This window comes from Sorex araneus, chromosome 8 (assembly GCF_027595985.1).
Source record: "Sorex araneus isolate mSorAra2 chromosome 8, mSorAra2.pri, whole genome shotgun sequence".
In the NCBI taxonomy this organism is placed as follows: Eukaryota; Metazoa; Chordata; class Mammalia; order Eulipotyphla; family Soricidae; genus Sorex; species Sorex araneus.
In genome coordinates, this window is record NC_073309.1 from 24,256,899 (window position 1) to 24,276,674 (window position 19,776).

General features: G+C 56.1%; 1 protein-coding gene across 1 annotated transcript in view; it reads right to left on the reverse strand.

Moving 5' to 3' along the window:
- Positions 1–455: 455 nt before the first annotated feature.
- The window catches only part of SLC6A2 (solute carrier family 6 member 2), a 48,225-nt gene continuing 28,904 nt past the window's right edge, over positions 456–19,776 (reverse strand). Inside the window, exons 4-14 of the mRNA XM_055145983.1 lie at positions 18,885–19,023; positions 10,742–10,876; positions 8,057–8,160; positions 6,793–6,917; positions 5,912–6,024; positions 4,417–4,545; positions 4,184–4,283; positions 2,144–2,244; positions 1,611–1,778; positions 1,171–1,242; positions 456–613 (exon numbers count right to left, since the gene is read on the reverse strand). Of these exons, the coding sequence (XP_055001958.1) occupies positions 590–613; positions 1,171–1,242; positions 1,611–1,778; positions 2,144–2,244; positions 4,184–4,283; positions 4,417–4,545; positions 5,912–6,024; positions 6,793–6,917; positions 8,057–8,160; positions 10,742–10,876; positions 18,885–19,023 (1,210 nt within the window). The 3' untranslated portion in view covers positions 456–589. The remainder of the gene's footprint in view (positions 614–1,170; positions 1,243–1,610; positions 1,779–2,143; positions 2,245–4,183; positions 4,284–4,416; positions 4,546–5,911; positions 6,025–6,792; positions 6,918–8,056; positions 8,161–10,741; positions 10,877–18,884; positions 19,024–19,776) is intronic.

Consider the following 19,776-nt stretch of genomic DNA (forward strand, 5'->3'; position numbering starts at 1 on the left):
CCCCCGTGGCCTGGCCAGGGGGCAGGTTTGCCTGTGCTTAAGGAGGCCCAGCCTTGTTCATCCCTGTTCCACCCCCGCCTCCAGATCTTCTGGCCACCTACAGGGAAGAATGTTCCAGAATAGGCACAGATCAACCGCAGTGAAAACCGTGATGTTTCCTGCTCACTTAAGGGACAAGTACCCCCAGGTGCCCTGGTTGAGGTGGGACAGCCTAGGGGGGGCAAACAGGGGAAACTAAGGTGCTTTCTGTCCTCCGGCCCAGCGGCACCCATGGGGGTTGGGTTTGGGGTCCAGAGACCCTCTCTCTGACTGGGGGCTCTGAAGGCTGCTGCCTCCCCGAGACCCAGGAAGCTTGACAGGACTCCTGGCTTCCGGCTCCCACCCCTCTCCCCCGCAAGCTTTCGCGCCACACTCCCAGCCACACAACAGAAGGTGACTAAGAAGAACCACAAAGTCAAGTGCAAGTAGGACAAGAGAAAGAGGGGTGGGAGAGGACATCTTCCAGGAGGGGGTGCCCCCGACAAGGCGTCCGTCCGTCATTCCGGGGGGCGGCGATGCAGGTGCCTGTCGGGGTGTCTCCGCGGGTGGCTCAGATGGCCAGCCAGTGCTGCAGCTGCAGACCAGGGCGGGGTGCCCGTCAGCGGGGGGCAGGGGAGCAGGGGCTCTGCGGGGACGGGACCACCCCCCACCCCGCCCCGCGCCAGGACAGGCAGGGAATTCCTGGGGGTTCCTGCAGCCTGGGGAAGGCAAAGCTACTTTCCTGTCTGAAGCGGGGGGGGGTGTTGGGGGGGCTCCCTGGGACCCTCCGTCCCCAACATCCCAATGTTGCCGGCAGTCTGACCAGGAACGGGTCCTGGCTTCATTCTGGGAGCTGGCATGGCTGTGCGGGCACCAGCCCCCGGGGGGAGGGCAGTTATTTGGGGAAAGGGTGAAGCTGAGACCCACAAGGGTGCTGTGATGCTGATTGGGGCATCCGAGGGGTCAGGGTGCAGAGGGGAGGGCGAGCACCTGGCTCTCTCTCTCTCTCTCTCTCTCTCTCTCTCTCTCCCTCACCCCTGTCGCAATGTACATCTTTGCCCTGGGCTTTCTTAGGTGCTGCCCTGGGCACTGGGCACAGCCAGAAACCCTCCCCCCCCCCCTGCCCCCAGTCACCTGGACATCCCCGCTCACCTGGAACTGTCTGACGTCGCGCTGGGCCACCAGGTGGTGCTCATTCTCCGGTGTGACGCCGTAGGCCAACCTCTGTGAGGGACGGAGGGACGGAGGGAGGAGGGCCCGGGGCTCAGTGACACCCCGGCAGCACCAGCCCCCAAGCACACTCCACGGAAACTAGGGCTTGATGGTGAGGCGGGGGAGGGTGGTAAAGACCTGGGCTGGCCTAGTAGCCCGTGTCACACACACACACACACACACACACACACACTCACTCACACACACACACACACACACACTCACTCACACACACACACACACACACACACACACACACACACACACACACACACACACTGCAGGATTAACCCAGGACGCCCCTCCCGACCTCTCCCGCCCTGGCAGCCCCCCCCCGCCCCCCCTCCCCCCCCCCCCCCCCCCCGTTCATTCCAGCTCACCTCCCAGAGGGAGCCCCGGAGGGTGAGAAACTTGTACACGGTGTAGGTGGGCACCAGCGCCATGGAGGAGAGCGCCACGCCCCAGCCCACCCAGTTGGCCCAGGGCGGGAAGACGTAGTCGTCGTAGGTGAGCGGCTTGGAGTTGATGATGCTCACCACCACCACGAACTGGGGGAGAGGGAGGGAGGGGGCCAGAGCAGGCGTCAGAGAAGGGATGTGGTGGGGAGGGGTGTCAGGAGGAGGGCGGGTGGGGAGATGGGTGGGGGGAAGGCGGAGAGGGAGGGAGGGGAGCAGAGGAGACACAGACAGCAGCCAGGAGAGGTGAGCTCGGCCCTGCAGAACGCAGAGACCCGGGTTCCCACGGTGGAAGCCCCGCGTGGGGCGTCCACAGCCTCTGCAGCCCAGAACCTCCGCCCCTGAATGCACACAGACGGACTCCCTGCTCGCCTTGGGCACAGCATCCCCTCCCCAGGGCCCCTTCCCTCCTCCCCCCCATCCTGGGCCCAGCCCCCCGCAGGACACCCCCCACGCACCAGGAGGAAAGCGGGACTGACGAACTTCCAGCACAGTCTCCAGTACAGGCCGGGCCGGAACCCCATCATCTGCTGGATGTCGCTGCTGAACCTGTCCACACCTGCACACACAGCCCACACTGAGGCCTGGCACGATGGGCCCCGGCCCCGGGAGACCAGATGAACTGTGTCCCCCCGTCCCAACAGTTCATCTCAGGGCACCTGCCCCCTGCTGCACCCAGGGGTCTGGCTCCAAGCTCGGGACTCCTTCTTCTATGAAAAGCAAGTTCCTTGGGGCTGGAGAGATAGCACAGTGGGTAGGGCGTTTGCCTTGCACGTGGTTGACCCGGGTTCGATTCCCAGCATCCCATATGGTCCCCTGAGCACCTCTAGGAGTAATTCCTGAGTGCAGAGCCAGGAGTAACCCCTGTGTATCGCCGGGTGTGACCCAAAAAGCAAAAAAAAAAAAAGGCAAGTTCCTCATTGACTTGGTTTCCATAGCGTTAGCTGGCAAGAACGAACGTTTGCGGGGCTGGAGCGACAGCACAGCGGGTAGGGCGTTTGCTTTGTATGCTGTCAACCCGGGTTCGATCCCCTGTGGTCCCCTGAGCACTACCAGGGGTGATTCCTGAGTGCAGAGCCAGGAGTAACCCTTGTGCATCGCCGGGTGTGGCCCAAAGAGCAAAAAAAAAAAAAAAAAAAAAAATGAACGTTTGCTTTAGGGTTGCAACCGAAGTGTCACAATCCTTCTACCAGGCCCAGGGGACTGTCCCCACCCCCTCAGCACACCCTGCAGGGTCTGGCTCGGGGGGGGGGGGGGGTAACTGAACACTGTCCAGTAGCCCACGCAAGTCAGATCAAACCCATACCCGACTCTCCCTAACAGCAGAGCACAGGGGTAAGTAGAGTAAGGGGCCAGGAGGGGCCCACTCCCACTCTCAGGACCCCAACAGTGCTAATTTGAAGACACACACGCCCCCTCGGGTCACTCTCTACCAACAGGCCCCTCTGGGGCCGGAGCGGCTGTACTGTGGGTGCGACACTCGCCCGCCCCCAGCCTCAGTCCCAGCACTGCCCCCCGTGCCCCCACTCGTCTCTGCCGGGAGAGCCCCCTCGGCCCCGAGCCAGGAACAGACCCCCGAGCACATGGTGGGCACCCTTTCAGCACGGGACAGGGGGGATGGATGCGGCTCCCCGCCCACGAGGGCAGACAGGACGCGGGCCAGAGGGACAGTCCTGTCACCGCACTTGCCCGCTTGGCGCTCTCGGGGCTTCACACCCGGAAGGAACTGCATGACGACAACATCCTGCAGTTCCCCCGGAGTTTGAGCCCCACAGCACACGCGCTCCGGTGTGAGCCCCTCCCGAGGAATCTCCGGGACGCACTGAACAGTTTGCCGTTTCTCTGGAAGGCCAGAGGCACTGGGCGTCTTGGCACCATCGCTGTGACTTGCTTTGTTCTGGGGGGGGGGAGGGCACCAGGGCTCCTCCCTCCCAGAACTCATGGCTGCAGGTCAGTGCCCGGGTCTGAGGGGCCGGAGGTGCAGGGGCGTAGCCGGGCCACCCTCATGGCACTCACAGAACCTCCAGGACCCCACGGGGCCATGCCCGGGGGACTGTGGGGCACAGCGTGTGCCTTCACCCTGCGCTCTCTCTGCTGTTCTCAGAACTCCACCACCCGTGAAAGGGCCTGGAGCACTGCAGCGTGCCTCAGTTCCCTTAGGGGGAAAAAAATAAAACTATTTAGGTGCTTTTGGGCCACACCGGGCTCGGCGCTTACCCCTGGCTCAGGACTCAGGGGATGTGTATGTGCTGCCGAGGGCTGAACCAGGTGCAGCCACGTGCAAGGCAAGCGCCGGAACCCTCCCCTCCCCTCCGCCCCCCCCCCCCCGCCCCGTCCTAATTCTTCCACCCCCAGTTTTACAGCTGATCCTGCAAGCTCTGTCCAAGGAGTCCATGCAGAGCCCTCTAGGTGAGCGGATTCTGAGAGCATCGGCGGCTCCCTCCCTTCCCTCCCCTTCTCCCGTGGAAGGCTCCGGCAGGGCGGGCGCCCAGACCTACCATAGAACCACGAGACGCCGATGGCCTCCATGAGCACAGCAAAGAGAATGGACGTCCCCGCCGCGAAGGTGTCCAGCAGCGTCAGCACGTAGATCCCGCCCTGGCGGGGGGCAGGGGATGCTTGAGCCCCTCCCCGGGGCCGGAAGGGGCCACCCCTGCCTCTTCCTCCTTCATTCACAGGGTCCGACTCCCCTTGGCTCCCCGTGGTGACCCCCAAACCACCCCCTCCTCACCTTGGTTATGCAAAAGAGGGCCAGGAGGAAGGTGCCAAAGGTGACCCCGAAGGTGAAGAGTTTCCGGTGCCGCTTCAGGACCTGGAAGTCGTCGGCCAGGCCGGTGATGACCGCCTCCATGCCTCCCATCTGCAGGGACCCGGGTGGGGGTGCGGAGGCAGGAGTGAGGGCTCCCCGGTCTCGGGCTTGGATCCCCAGCTTGTGTGTGATCACTAGCGCTGACTCGTATCTCCAGAAGTTGGGGTGTCCGGGGCGTTCCTCTCTGCCCTCTCCCCAGCACCCAAAGGACTCAGCAGCCACCCCCGAGAGGGGCCTGTGGGTGCTGCTTTCCTGCCTCCTGTCCTCTTCCCTTGGCCTGAGTGGGCACGGTGAGGCCCTGGGGAGCCACGGGGCCCGAGGGCCTGCACCCCAAGTGTAAGTGCCTGAAACGGGGGTCCTGGAGGAGCAACCAGAGTAAGGGCTGCAGGAGCAACTGCTGACAGGGGCTGCGGCCGCTTCTCGGAGCACCGGGAAAGGAGCTGCCTGCACCCCCAGGGACCCGGCTCCAGCACCAGGAGACCCCCAGGCTGACCCTGGCCTCCTCTGAACAATATTCCTGTGCTCGTGTAAGGGACGCCCAGGCCTTGGGGGTGGGAGAAGGCTGCAGCCACCGCTGTCACCTGCGTCCCTGCAGACGGGCAGCCTCCCGCCGGGAGTCCTCCCTGCCCGCCAGTCCCCATACCTGCCGGGGACCAGGCAGGACCAGGAGAGGTGGCTGGGGGAGGAGGCCTGCATAGCCTTGCGGGGCGGACAGAGGCGAGTCACTAGTCGGACACAGGCGTAGAAGCCAAAGTAAAACCCCGAGGATGTGGGGCTGAGGAGGGAGCACATGGATGAATGCCCACTTTGCCCCCAAGGGGTGCTCAGGGACACAGTGCTCGTCCTGGGGTGTGGAGATTTGGTGCTTCCTGGGCCCTGTGGTGCTGGAGATGGCCCAGGACACCCTGGCAATGCTCAGGAGCCTCGAGGGTTGCACCCCGGTGGTGCTCAGGGGAACCACGTGGTGCTGGGAATTGAACAGGATCGGTCTGAAGCAAAACGGCACCGTAGCCACGTCCTACCTCTGCAGACCCGGGACTCCCCTCTGTGTTTCATGGAAGCAGCACCCAGGTCCTAGGAGGCCCTGATGGGAACTTCAGGCTGAGTAGCATACATGCATGCATGTGCACACATGCTCATGGATGTCTGTGTGTTTACACGCACATGCATATTGGATATATGTAGAATGGTGTATAGACGGGTATACATGCATGCTCACATATGTTTGTGTGTGCATGTAAATATGTGCTCTATTTTGTGTGCAGGTGTGCACTGGTGAATACGCATGTGCGTGCATGTTATGTGCATCTGTGCATGTGCTTACATGGGCACACATGCATGTATCTGTGTAAATGCATGTGTGTGTGTGGGGGGGGGGGGCAGGGTCTAGCCCTGACATGCAGAGCAAGGTCCTCACCGAGCTGTCAATTCCCAGGGCCAGGAGCATGATGAAGAACACAATAGCCCAGAACGTGGACCCCGACAGGGTGGAGATGGCTTCAGGGTACAAGATGAAGACCAGGCCGGCACCTGGGAGAAAGGACACGGGCTCATCAGGGGCTGGGCCGGGGCTGGCCACACACAGTAGGTGACTGGGGCTGCACACAGTAGGTGACTGGGGCTGCTTCCACGCCTCTGGCAGACCCTCTTCCTCCGGAAGCATGTGGCCCTCCCCATCAGGGCAGCCCCTCTCAGCTCTCAGCTTCCGGGAGCTCTCTGAGCCTATGGGAGGGGCAGGGGAGGCCCCGTCAAGAGGGCGTCCTGGGGCTGCCACGCTGCATCCTCGCTCACTGGCAGGCAGGCGGCTCTGGGTCTCAGTCTACCCCTCTCTGAAGTGGGTCTGGGCACCAGGTCTTGCTGCGTTCTGAGTTCTCTGTCAGGGTCTGGGTGCCTGGCACGGGGTGGGGGGTAGTGTGGAGGGTCCAGCCTCCACCCTGCCCAGCCTGACTCCAAGGAAGTTCTTATGACCCACTCAGGGCCCAGGAGCATGGCCAGAATCCCCCATGGACCGCCTCAGAGAAACCCAGTCAGTGGGCAGTTTGGAGAGACCCCGGGATAGCTGTGTGCAGGAAGCAGCTGCAAGGCCAGCCTGAGGGGAGGGCATGCTCGTGCCCCTCCTCCCCTCCACCCCGCCTCCTCTTCCTTCCCTCCTCTTCCCCTTTTCCTCCTCCCCCTCCTCCTTCCCCTCCTTCTCTCCTCCTCCTCCTTCACTCCTCCCTTCCCCTCCCCCCTCTCCTCCCCTCTCCCCTCCCCCTCCTCCTCCCCTCCTCCTTCTTCGGTGCTGGTCTCCCCGCCCACCTTCGGTGGCCACGTCCTCGATGTTGACCTTGTGCTCATGGGCCATGTAGCCAAGGATGGAGAAGATGGCAAAGCCAGAGATGAAACTGGTGACGCAGTTGATGGTGCTGGTGAGCAGAGCATCCCTGGGGAAGAAGCACGGGGAGGTCCAGGTCCCGGCATTGGGGCCCTCTAGGGGGCGTCACGTACACTCCCGCCTCCTCTTCCTGCTGCTGCGCCCACCCAGTGCCCCCATCACTGGACCAGGAACTCTCCGGGGTAGCATTGTGATAGAGTCTGTATTGGCTGGTGTGGTAGAACTGACCCCCAGGGTCTTCTTCCTCCTCAGCCTCCTGGCACCCTCCCATACCTCCAGCTCCGGGTCCTTCCACCTTCTCACCCAGTCATCAAGGGCTTTGCGAAACTCCTCATCGTTGTAGGATGCTCTACCTGATGCCTCAATGTGCACTTCTTTTTTTTTTTTAAATTTTACATCACACCCACCAGTGCTCAGGACTTACTCTTGTCTCAGTGCTCAAGTATCACTTCTGATGGGCGTCAGAGGACCATATGGGATGCCGGGGATTGAACCCAGGTTGACCAAGTGCACGGCAAGCACCCTCCCTGCTGTACTATCGCTCCCGCCCAACACACACTTTCTGTCTGCAAACACGCCCCTTCTGCCTTTCTCTCGATGTCCCCATATGCTGCTCAGTCCTGTCACTGCCCTCTCTAGCCCCAGGGCTCACCCCTGTGCGCCCCCGTCACCCAGCAGAGAGATCAACCCCTGTCCTCAGTCTCCGTAGATCCTATCTTGTACCAGACAAACTTGCAGTTCTTCCTCTGAGAGAGTCTGAGGGAGGAGGCCCAGTTGGCGCTGATGGCGGGAGCCCCCTGCTCTCAGCCCACAGGAGGCAGTGAGACTGCTACCATGGGCTTCGGGAGGCATCTGAGGGGCAGAGGTGCACAGTGAGCCTCTGGGCCAGTCCCGTATCCAGGACCCCTGGGGGGCGGTGGCCTCAACCTTCCGTTCCCCCTCCCCCCTCCCCCCAGCCTCTGTTGGGGAAGTGCTCCAACAGACACATCCACAGGGAGCAGCCACGAGCCTTGATTCCTTGGAATCCCAGAACTGTCTCCTCTGCCCCATTTTCCAGCACCAGAAAACACCAGGAGGAAAGAAACATCACCTTGCCCGACCCAGGGCTTCCCTCCCCTCTCCCACCCCGGCCCCAGGGGCATCCCCACGGTCCAGAGCTGCCCAGAGCCGTGAGAAGGCGGCGCTTACCGGTAGCAATTGTTGTCAAATTTGTTGTAACTGGCAAAGGCGATCAAGACGCCAAATCCAGCCCCCAAGGAGAAAAATATCTGCGTGGCGGCATCGATCCAGACCTGGAGTGGGCAGACACAGCCCCGAGCATGACCGCCCGCCCCCCCACAGCACAGGGCCACCCCTCCTCGCCCCACTCAGGACAGTCAGGCGGCCTTGGGAGCTCTGGGGCTAGGAAGCAGCCCCCACACCTGCCCGGGTGACGGGGACAGGACAAGGGCAGAGGGAGGCCGCGTTGGCTCCAGGTCTTATCTCCTGAGTGTGGGGGTGGTCGGGAACCCCCCTCCTGGGTCCACTCCCTGGCTGCCCCGAGTCTTGAGGAAAGCCAGGATAAGAGGTAAGAGATGGACGGAGCGAGTGGGGAGGGTGGGACCATCCCAGCAGAAGGAGGGTGAGATTCCCCCTTGCCTGCCCCGGCCGCAGACAATGGCAGCGCCTCGGAGCTCTACTGGGTCGATGGTGGACAGTGAGAGCACAGAGCCTGAAGTCTGCACATCTGAGTCTGTCTGTCTCCAGCCTCTCCACCTCCCGCTCGAGCCCTGGGCCATTTCCTCTCCATTTTAGTTTCCTCAAACATTTAGTGGGGGGGTAATTTTAAACACCACATTTCATTGCACAATCTTGCAGATCTTAGGCAACCCACAATTTTCGGCCAAAAAGTGTGAGTGTAACCATTACGTGAAGCATTCTAAAAGAAAAAAAAAGCAGTGTGGGGCCAGAGAGAAAGTATAGTGGGTAAATCTTGCATGCAGCCAATCTGGGTTTGATCCCTGGTATCCCGTATGGTACCCCAAGCCTGCCAGGAGTGATCCCTGAGTGCAGAGCCAAAAGTAACCCCTGAGCACCACCACAATAGAAAAGAAAAGAAAGAAGAAAGAGGAGGAGGAAGAGGAGGAGGAAGAAGAGGAGAAGGAGAAGGAGAGGAAGCAGAGTAGGAAGAGGAAGAAGAAGGAGGAGGAGGAAGAAGAAGAGGAGGAGGAGGAGAAGGAAGAAGAAGAAGAAGAAGAAGAAGAAGAAGAAGAAGAAGAAGAAGAAGAAGAAGAAGAAGAAGAAGAAGAAGAAGAAGAAGAAGGAGGAGGAGGAGGAGGAGGAGGAGGAGGAGGAGGAGGAGGAGGAGGAGGAGGAGGAGGAGGAGGAGAAGAACAAGAACAAGAACAAGAAGAACAAGAAGAATGAGAAGGAGGAGGAGAAGAAGAAGAAGAAGAAGAAGAAGAAGAAGAAGAAGAAGAAGAAGAAGAAGAAGAAGAAGAAGAAGGAGGAGGAGGAGGAGGAGGAGGAGGAGGAGGAGGAGGAGGAGGAGGAGGAAGAGGAGGAGGAGGAGGAGGAGTAGAAGAAGAAGAAAAACAAGAAGAAGAACAACAAGAAGAACAAGAACAAGAAGAAGAACAAGAACAAGAAGAACAAGAAGAACGAGAAGGAGGAGGAGGAGGAGAAGGAGAAGAAGAAGAAGAAGAAGAAGAAGAAGAAGAAGAAGAAGAAGAAGAAGAAGAAGAAGAAGAAGAAGAAGGAGAACGAGAAGGAGAAGGAGAAGGAGAAGAAGGAGAAGGAGAAGAAGAAGAGAAAAGAAGAGGATAAGGAGGAAGAGGAGGAGGAAGAAGAGGAGGAGAGGAGGAAGAGGAAGGAGAAGAATATAGAGGAGAAGGAGAAGAAGGAGAAGGAAAAGGAGGAGGCGGAGGAGAAGGAGGAGGACAAGGAAGAAAAGAAGACATATGAAATATTATTTAAAAACAGGATGAAGTGACCATGTGATGCTGACGATTGCTTGGTGAAATACGGTAAAACAGTCCCAGCAGGTTCCCACCTCCCCACTGCCAACACCAACACTGCAAACTGAGCCACTGGATGGAGGAACCCAGAGCTCAGGCTCCGCTTCTCCTTGCGGGAGAGGCTGGGGCTACCCAAACAGGTGCAGGACAAATGGGAGTCTGAGCTCCTCCAGGGTTCCCAGGCTGGCTGGTGTCGTGAGCACTGTTACCTTTCTGCCACCTGGGGAGAGGTTTGGCCCTTGGCCGCGGGGCTATCCCCCTGCAGCACTGTAACTAGGTGGGATCTGTTCTTCGAAGCCTAGGTCGCCCCTTCTTGTCTGAATGAGGGTGAAGATGCTTAGGAAATGGTGGGGGGATACGGTGGGGGGGTTGCTGTCTCTAGGGTGACGTCCCAGGAGGCAGCTGAAAGCCGTCTCGCGTGACTTGAAACTGCTGTATGTCCTGGGTCCCTCCAGGATGATCCCTGTTCCCCTCACCCCTGCTTCAGACTCTACTCCCAGGGTCCCCCAGATCTCGAGGTGAGCTGGAGGAGACTGCCTGTGGGGGTCAGCAAGGCCAGATACCCCCCAGGGCTCGGATGCTGCTCCTGATGTCAGCTTCTGGGGTGGTGCAAAGGCCAAGGTTACAGGGGCCGAGAGGGGAACTCAGCTAGTGGCTGTGGTGACTGGGGGTGGGGCCCGTCCCGGACGGAGTACAGGGCTCACTCTCCTGGGACAGGGCTAGTTAGTGGCCCCTCAAAAATCACAGACACTTGAACTGAGACCGCGCGTGAGTGCCAAGCACGAATGGCTCGAAAGGAGATGCCACCATGCCGGCCCCTGCCACCCAGGTGAGTCCCGGCCCCAAGCCCCCCACCCCTGGCCGGGCCAGCACTGACCGTGGCCTCCTTGAGGCGGTAGAAGTCGATGTGCAGGTAGGCGCTGATGCCGTCGGAGGCACCCGGCAGTGTGATGCCGTGGACCAGCAGGACGAAGAGCACGAGGTAGGGCAGCGTGGCCGTGATCCACACCACCTGCGGGGACAAAGCTGGCATGAGGGCGGGCACCTCACTCTGAGGGCTCCTGGATGGTGGCGGGCACTCTCCAGGAGCCAGTCACGCCTTCCCACATGGCACAAGCATGACCCATGCTCCCAGCTCCCAGCCCAGACGGGCCACAGACCAGGGCAACCGGAAATGAGCCCAGTCAAGGTATCCCCCCTCCCACCCCGCCCCCAGGAGACAAAGCAGCCACCAAAGGGCACAAAGACAAGGATGAGGGTCTCACAGCATGCCGTGCCTGTGGCCCTCCAGGCCACATTTCCTGACACCACGACACTGCCCAGTAGAACCAAGACCAGCACCTCTCCCGCCTTCCCCGCAACCCTCAGACTAGCTCTTCTCCCACGCTCAGAGGACCAAGAGGTGCATGGCTGCAACTGGTGCTCTGCCATCCTTCCCCTCAACGGGGACAGGTGTGGGGCAGAGACAATGGGTCCTGAGCACATTTGGGAAGAGATCACCCCAGGGCCACAAAGAGACAACCAGCGTTAGGACAAAGGAGGAGGATGGGGACAGGAGGCGTCATTTGGCTCCTGCGGGAGCCTGCCCACCCGTCAGAACACTCTGGGGATTAGAGATAAGAATGTCCAGGTCCAAGAGAATGCCCTGCCACAGAGGCGGGGTGGGGTGGGGGGGATGGGATTGGGGGGTGGGAGGGACACTGGGTTCATCGGTGGTGGAGAATGGGCACTGGTGGAGAGATGGGTTCTCAAACATTATATAACGGAAACACAAGCACAAAAATGTGTAAATCTGTAACTGTACCCTCACAGTGATTCATTAATTTTAAAAAAATTTTTTAAACAAATAAAAATTAAAAAATAAAAAAAGAACGTCCAGGTCCAGGGGCTAGAGCAGTCGTGCAGCGGGGACAGCATTTGTTTTGCACATGGCTGACCCTGGTTCAGTCCCCGGCACTCCAGAGGGTCTCCCAAGCACCACCAGAAGTGATTCCTGAGTGCAGAGGCAGGGGAAAGCCCTGAGCATTGCCAGGTGTGACTCCTCACGTCTTAAAAGAATGTCCAAGTCCAGATTTTGTTCTTGGGAGCAACTGCACATCACTCGTGATAGTTCCGCGGTGATGTTAATTCATAGATGGGGTTGGGAATCACTGTGATGGTGGAGGAGATCTTGCACAGAGACCCCTAAATACATCACTGGGGCAGGCCCAGGTGTCCTGTTCCCAAAGAAAACTCAACTCAAAGGACACTTGCTGAAGAACTAGAGCACCTCTGAACTCTCAGAGCCCAGGCACCACCCACCTCTAGAATCTTCACAGCCCCAGGGTGGGACGGAAGCCCAGAGAAAGTTCTTTGGGACATTCTGTAAAAAAACTTCCTTTGGGAAATTCTGAAATACCACAGGCTCCTTACGAAAACCAAGATGTGGACAATAAAGTCATGACCGGGATATAATCTCTTTGTGTGTCTTTCTCCCTCGCCCATCAGCTTCTTGGACCAAGATTTCCATATTTCTCAAACTTGTCTCCCTAGCCCATGACACACATGGTTGCTTTAAAATAATATTTATTGAATGGGTGAGTGCATGATTGGAGAGTGGTACAGAAAAATGACTGGAAGGAGGGGTGGATGGATGACTGCATGGTTAGGAATGTCGTTGAGTCGACGGTGAATGGATGGTAGATGGGTAAATGGATGAGTGGATGAGTGGGTTAATGATACCTCAGAGGGCTCATAAACGGCTTAGTTGGTTAAAGAATAAAAGAAGTGGCAAGTGAATGAAAGAACAAATGTAATTGAGTGCATTTGTCATAGTCCTGGCATCTGAGGAAATCAGGAGAGAAATCAGACTCCACTGTCTTGTGCTAACCAGCGATTCTTTCACTGGAGCAATCTTTGCAAAAGTGTCCTTAGACATCTGTTTTCTCTATGGTGGGGCAGGGGGGCCAGAAACAAGGAAGACGAATAGCCAAAAACAAGTGAGGAAGAAATGGAGCCTTGGAAAGTGAAGTCACCACATCTGGAGAGGGGGGAGAGGAGGACTCATGGGACTTCTGGGTTTATCCTCCCAAACTCGGTTAGACAAATAGGTCTTTCTCCTTGGCAAGGCATGAGGAGGAGCCTGGGGACCTTCACGGGGGGTCCTAACTGCTCTGTCCCTTACAACTCGTGCGTGTCAACAGCTGCAGTTGCATTGTCCATTCCTGAAGGCTGGCTGAGCTCACACTCCATCCATCTCAAAACAACATCCCCAGTTCTGAGTCCAGGAGGCTCCTGTAGGGTCTGGAAGCAGCCCCGGGTTGGCGGTGCCTGAGGCTCTAACATGGATCCAATTTCCTTGGGGAACATGTTAGGACATGACTGAGCTCATCCCGAATGCAGTCAAACTCCAAGAGAGAAGAGTTTACTCATGGGCACATGCTCAAAGCTCAATCCTGTAAATTCAGCTGTTAGTTCTGGGAACTGGTGACGGAAGTGAGTTCAGTTGCTTCATGTCTTGTTTGCAAAGGAAGGTTCCTGGGTCCCGGCACCCCAGCCTGTTTCTGCTCACACTGGGTCTGGCCTCTCCACCCCATGTAGCTCTGCTCTCAGACATCTCACCATGGCAGTGCATCTCTGGCCACGAGAAGCCATTTGTGGTCATCCCTTGAGCACATGATGAAGGCAGCCACAAGCAGCCCAGGGGGCCAGGCAGATAGTACAGTGGGCAGGGTGCTTGTCTTGCATGCAACCGGCCTGGGTTCCATCCCAGGCAAGCCATATGGTCTTTTGCACATGACCAGGAGTGACCCCTGAACTCAGAGCCAGGAATGAGCCCCCAAGAACAGCTGGGTGGGGCTGCCCAAACAAAGACAAACCCAAACCCAAAAGCCCATGGGTTTTGCAAGCACCCTTAATCCCTAAGGGACGTCACTAAACATTTTTTTTTTAATTGCCTCAAATCCAAATTCTCACCTACCTCCTTATCCCTGTGAATTCTGGTCAGAATGTTTGTGGTTCTATATGTCAAACTCACTCCATCAAATCATACAGGGGGAAACCTTAACTCTGGAAAAGAAGGAACTTCCTAATGAGGAGAGTTCTCTAAAGAGGGAAAAGTTGTCCCAAGAGGGCTTCTCTCAGGAGGGTTCCCTGATGCTGAAGATAAGGAAACTATGGCAGAGATGAGGGTTTCAGGCAGGGATTTGTCTGGGTAGAGGAGAGCCCCGGGTGGAAGCAATGGCAGCAGCAATGTTTGGGAGCGTGGCTCAAGTGCCAACCCCACCTGGACTACTGAGTCACATCTCAGAGAGGGTTCCAGGCGTTGGACAGTAACAAGCCCTGCTTGTGTTTCGATGGTACAGTAAAGGGGAAACACTTAGCCCCGCGTCACCCGGATCCTCAACTCTAACAGGGGGGTGGTGAATACTCATGCTCCCACTCCAGTCTCTGCTGATTCAGGACATAGGATCCTCTGAACCGGGTTTCAAGACATTTATTCATAAATAGCCCAACCACGGCATGTGAGGTGCGGCAGATATAAGATACACACTTAAAAAAAAACCTCTAAAACACGGAGCTTTTGGCATTTGACCATGACTCATTGTTTATATGCAAATGATGCTACTCATTAGGATCCAGAGACTGATTGGACCAGCCTAAGCTGATACGCTGGTGGCAAGACTTGACCAGAATTACCATATTTCACTGTGTAATCATCTCCACCACATAATCAGTAAATAATGTTGGTTTTTTTTTTTTCAGTAATACTGGCAAAAGTGTTTTTAAAGCTTCACTAAGGGTTGCACTCCACTTTTGGACTTAAAATTTGCCCCCAAAGTTATTGGCGATTATTCAGTGAAACACGGTACCACTTGAACTCAAACATCACCAAGCTTCTTCTTCCTACTTAAGTATTCTGCAGTTCAGATTTTCTTCAAATTGGTCCAGTTTTCTCTCTCCCTTATCCCAACAGTTTTGCCAGAACTGAAAAAGTTCTGTTTGTCCCCACTTCCCAATAGCTCAGAGACTAGCCAGGAAGGAGCAGAGCCTGCAGGCTGGACGTGGGCAGTTATAGGACTTGACTTAATTCTAGGCAGAGTGGGGCTCAGGGTCCCTGAAAGTTCCGCCTCACATGCTAACAGATTGGGTGGGAGCCTGGGCCACACCTCCCTGTCCACGGGAGCTTGGCAGAGTGGGGACGCTCTGAGTAAGGAGCAGGACGTTGGCAGGGGTGATGCTAAAGGAACAAAGACCATTCCGGAGAAAACTCCAGCTTCCAGCCTTCTCGGGACATTCTCTTCTCCCTCCCCCTGCACCCCCCATTTTGGATGGTCCCCACTTTGGAGGTGAAGACAGTGAAGCTTAAGGTATCTCTTAAGCTGCAGGGGTACCAGGATTCCAACCCAGGTAGTCTGAACAGAACGCCATGTTCTTTTTTGGCCACACCCAGTGATGCTCAGGGTTTAGCCTGACTCTGACTCAGGGATCACTCCGGGGGGTGGTGCCAGGGATCAAACTCAGGTCTGCCAAGTGCAAAGCAGATGCCTAACCCACTACCCTGCTGCTCCAGCCCTGAAAAACCAGGCCCTTATTGGCTCGCCTATTGAGTCTTTGAGGCTAGGGTTCAAGTTCCAGCTAGGCTAAGGACAGCTGCAAACCCTGGTCCTTCTCCACACCCTGGGGTCCTCGTCTATACTCAGAGAAGGCCCCTGAGTACCTCCAGCTCAACATCAGAGGGCTCTGTTGCAGACTGTGGTTGCTACATTCTGGGAGCCAAGCATGCCTAGGTGGAAGAGATGGCAGGACTACCGGGAAAGGGGGTGCTGTATGCAGCCCTCTGTGTACACCTGCCCTCTCCCTCCAGGGAATATGGCTAACTCCTGGCTCTGGCCTCTACCTCCTCTCCTGATGTGCAAAATGGACAAGGACTCCATTTTGCTCCCATAATCTGCAACTCTTTTTTTTTTTTTTGAAGACCAGTTCTTTTTATTTATTTATTTATTTATTTAATAATGTAGGAGTACTTAGACCAGTTCTATGGCTAAGAAAGTCAAACTCAGGCTCCACGTGCAATCTGGGAAGAAATCAACAATGCTCTCCGTTTTCTCATGAGCCATTTTATAAAAGCAATTCAAGCCAGGGCACAGGAATGCCTGAAGCAATGATCCCCATTCTAGAACGTTCCCTCCCAGAATTATTGGTAGCTCTTGCCTGCTCAGGCCAGCTCAGGCCAGAGCACAGGATGTGCCTGCTGTGAGCTATCACTCCAGCTGATGCCTGCAGGGGTCATAGTTCTCATTCCTGGTGTTCCTGCCCGGGGCAGGGATGGGGTGGGGGTGGGGGCTTTTCCTGCAACACTCTTCCTGCAACACTCTTGCCCCCACCCCTCAGGGGAGAGAATGATTTGTGCATTTGGAATTTGCACCAAAAGCCCGGGCTCTGCTCTGGCCAAGTCTCACACTAGGTGGGACATCCTCTTTGTGAACAACGGCAAGGAAATTAATTTTGGGTGCAGCACGAGAAGCCTCATATTCATGTTAGTAGCAGCAGTGAAGGCTGTGCTGTTGAGTTCTAGCTCCTGCCAAGGTCCAGGAAGCCCTGGCGACACCCCCGCCCCCCGATACCCAGGGAAGGCCCACAGAGGTTGGTCAAAGCTTTCCCCGTGGGTCTCTATCTCCGTGACTGTCTCAAGCAGTTCCTTCCATGAATGCCCTTCTACTTTCCTCTGTCTTCAGAGACCTCCCCAAGAGCCACTTGGCAGATGCTCTCAGTCCAAAGAGGTTCCTTCTTTCACCAATGCCCATCTTGTGCCTTTTTGTCTGTGGTAAAAAGAACCTTGTGTCATGTCAACCATATGTCAAAATATCCATGAACATACGGACCATGATGACTGAAACACAGATTACCCCAAGAAAGCTCCTCCTGGACCATGTACAATGCACTCAGCTTTTATCTTGCCTATGTCATTTGTAAAAATTGTGGGTGACAAACTTCAAAAAAAAACAACTTGAGGGGTGAGAGTACAGTGGCTAAGACACTTGCCTCGCATACAGCCAACACAGATTTGATCCATGGATGTATCCATGATCCAAAGGCTCCCCAAGTCTGCCAAGAGTGATTCCTGAGCACAGAGTCCGGGAGTAAGCCCTGACCACAACCACCAGTTGTGCCCCCCCAAACAAAGAATTAAACAAATAAAGTAAAGTTTAATTACACCCAAAAGGACATTTAAGGAAGGTCTGTAAACTGGTTTACTCCCCTATTCTTCTTTTCTCCCTACCTTCCCTCCTTTCCTTATTCCTTCTTCAGTACACCTTGACTCAAGACCTATTATGAGTCAGGAGCTGGGGTGATCTGCACCTCGTGTGGGTTCTTCCTAGAGCAAACATTATGTCTCCAAGACACCAAGAGGAAGTTCTACTCCGAATTCTTCCTGACACACGTCCCTCCCAGGGGACGGCCTGGCCCTCACCACTTCTTTACTCAAGAGCATGACCACAGATTCCAGGAGCACCAGAGAATACTGCGGTGCAATCTCACTTCTCCACATCAGTGGCCAAATGAGGGAAGATGCTCACATACTCAGACTTACCTGGTGATGGTAGACAGCTGACTTGTGAACCCCAGTCAATCCACACTTGGCCACAGTCACCTCCCACGGTGACTCTGGGCTTTGCCACAAGACCTACCTTGGCCAGCATGAGGATGGGTTCAGTAGCAAGCATGATGCAAGTAGAGACTAGAGTTGCTATAGACAAGGGGCTTGTCTGCTCGGAACCTGCGCTTAGAACTCAGCTGCCCTGCTACAAGAGGCCCAGCCCCGGGGAGAGGTTATGTGGAAACAACCCAAGTAGGCATCTAGGGCTCCGGAGCACACTCCCAACCAACATCTATGACAATGCACGTAGGCTGTCATCTTGTTCCAGCTAGACACCCCCACCCTACAGGCCCTACAACGTAGGCTAGAAGAACCACCCAGCAAATTCCAGTTGGCCCACAAAATCACGAGTGGTCATAAACATTATTTTAAATCATGGCATCTTAGGAAGTTTGTTCATGGTACTAGCTAACCAATAACCTTGGAAAGAATATTTCCCAACAACAGCCTCTTTAATATTACCAAATCCTAGACAGATCCCACGTGGGTACAAATGATGGTGGCGGGGTGATCTTGGTGCTCCTAAGCCTAAGAATCAGGCTATGTCCTGAGTATATTCCACCCCAATGGGGCATTATTGCCAAGGTCAGAAAGCCAACTCTGGGGGCTGGAGCAATAGCACAAGTGGGTAGGGCAATTGCCGACCCAGGTTCAATTCCCAGCATCCCATATGGTCCCCTGAGCACTGTCAGGAGTGGTTCCTGAGTACAGAGCTAGGAGTAACCCCTGTGCATCGCCGGGTGTGACCCAAAAAGCAAAAAAAAAAAGATAAAGAAAAAGAAAAAGAAAGTCAACTCTGGCTAAGCTCTGCTGTCACCCAACTCTGAACCTCCCCCCTCCACACCCACCCAAGGACACCAAGACCTTAAAGGGTACTCAGCCTTAGATCAGAGGAAGCACAAAATCCAGAATCATCTGCATCCTTTTTTAGAACTTTCACCTTAACTTTTAAATTCAGGAGTGGAAGCCATGGGTTTTAGAAACGAAGCTCATGATTCTATCCCAGAGGTGGAGGCAATTATTGGCATAAAGTTTTTAAACTTTTTCAAACATTTTAAGCATGTAAGACTTAGGAAGGACGTGTTCACAGATTGCTGGGGCCCTGGAGCACCCCACTGGCAGGTCTCTGCTCTGCAGGAAGCTTCAGCAAGAAAGCTCTGAGGAGCTCTGACCCCCTTGCGCCCCTCACTCTGCAGCTGAACAGATGGGAGGGGTCTACGTTCAGGATCACCCCAGCCCCTCTGTTACTGGGCATTCTGCAAGCCCAGCTTTTGTTCTTCCAGTTCCTTCCTTGCTTGGCACCTGCGGGTTCTATAGCTAGAAAACCGATGCTTGCCCTTTGGGGCCCACCTTCCAACTGAATGAGGAGCGAAGATCTCACCTTCCCAGACGTCTTCACTCCTTTCCAGAGGCTGAAGTAAAGGATGACGACGACCACCACGAGGCAGAGCAGGAGCTGCCACTGGGGCAGGCCGATGTCGCGGATGCCAGCGCTCTCGTGAAGGTGCAGCACGCCGCGCCTGCGCGAAGGAGAGGCGTCGGAACCGTCAGACAGCGTCAGGGAGCGGGGCACGAGCCTTGGGCGTAGGCCAGTCCCCCAAAGTGCACATTGATGGCACCTCAGCCGCCCTTTCCCTGCGTCCAGTGGGCCCATCATCTGTGCTGCCCATCATCTGCAGAGACCCCCTGCAAAGCCTGTGTCTTGAACAGCGCCACAAACGTCCAGTCTCCCACGCATCTCAAACGCCGTGTGTACCTGTCTAGGGGAGAGGGTGGTAAAGCAAAGCATAGGTCCTGCCTCCAGAGCGCACCCACAGGGTGTTTCCCAACTGATTCTGTCCAGGGCTCCCTTGGGAACTGTTCCATTCCTGTGCACCCTCACCCCAACCTACTGGTTGGCCCCCTCATCATATGCTGTGTCACTCATACCCACAATTTCCACTCGTGGCCCCCTTGGAATATTCCGGGGGCCTCTAGGGGGTGCTCCTGGTTGAGAAATGCCGGTCTGGAGTGATAGTTTCTGTGGGTGGGCTGCTGGAACAGATGGTGGGTGGTGGTGTTGGCGATGACTCGGAAAGGAGGCAGGGATCCTGGCGTTTCTCCTCCCAGAGGTCCCCCAAACTTATCTGGCCTGCTGACCCCTTTTCAGAAAAGAAGAAAAATCCTTCAGCATCCTCGCTCCCTAAAATTGGCATTATTTAACTGAACAAACAGAAAACATCCTTCCTCCCAAATGCATCTGAGACTATTAGGGTTTTCCAGGATCATTCCAG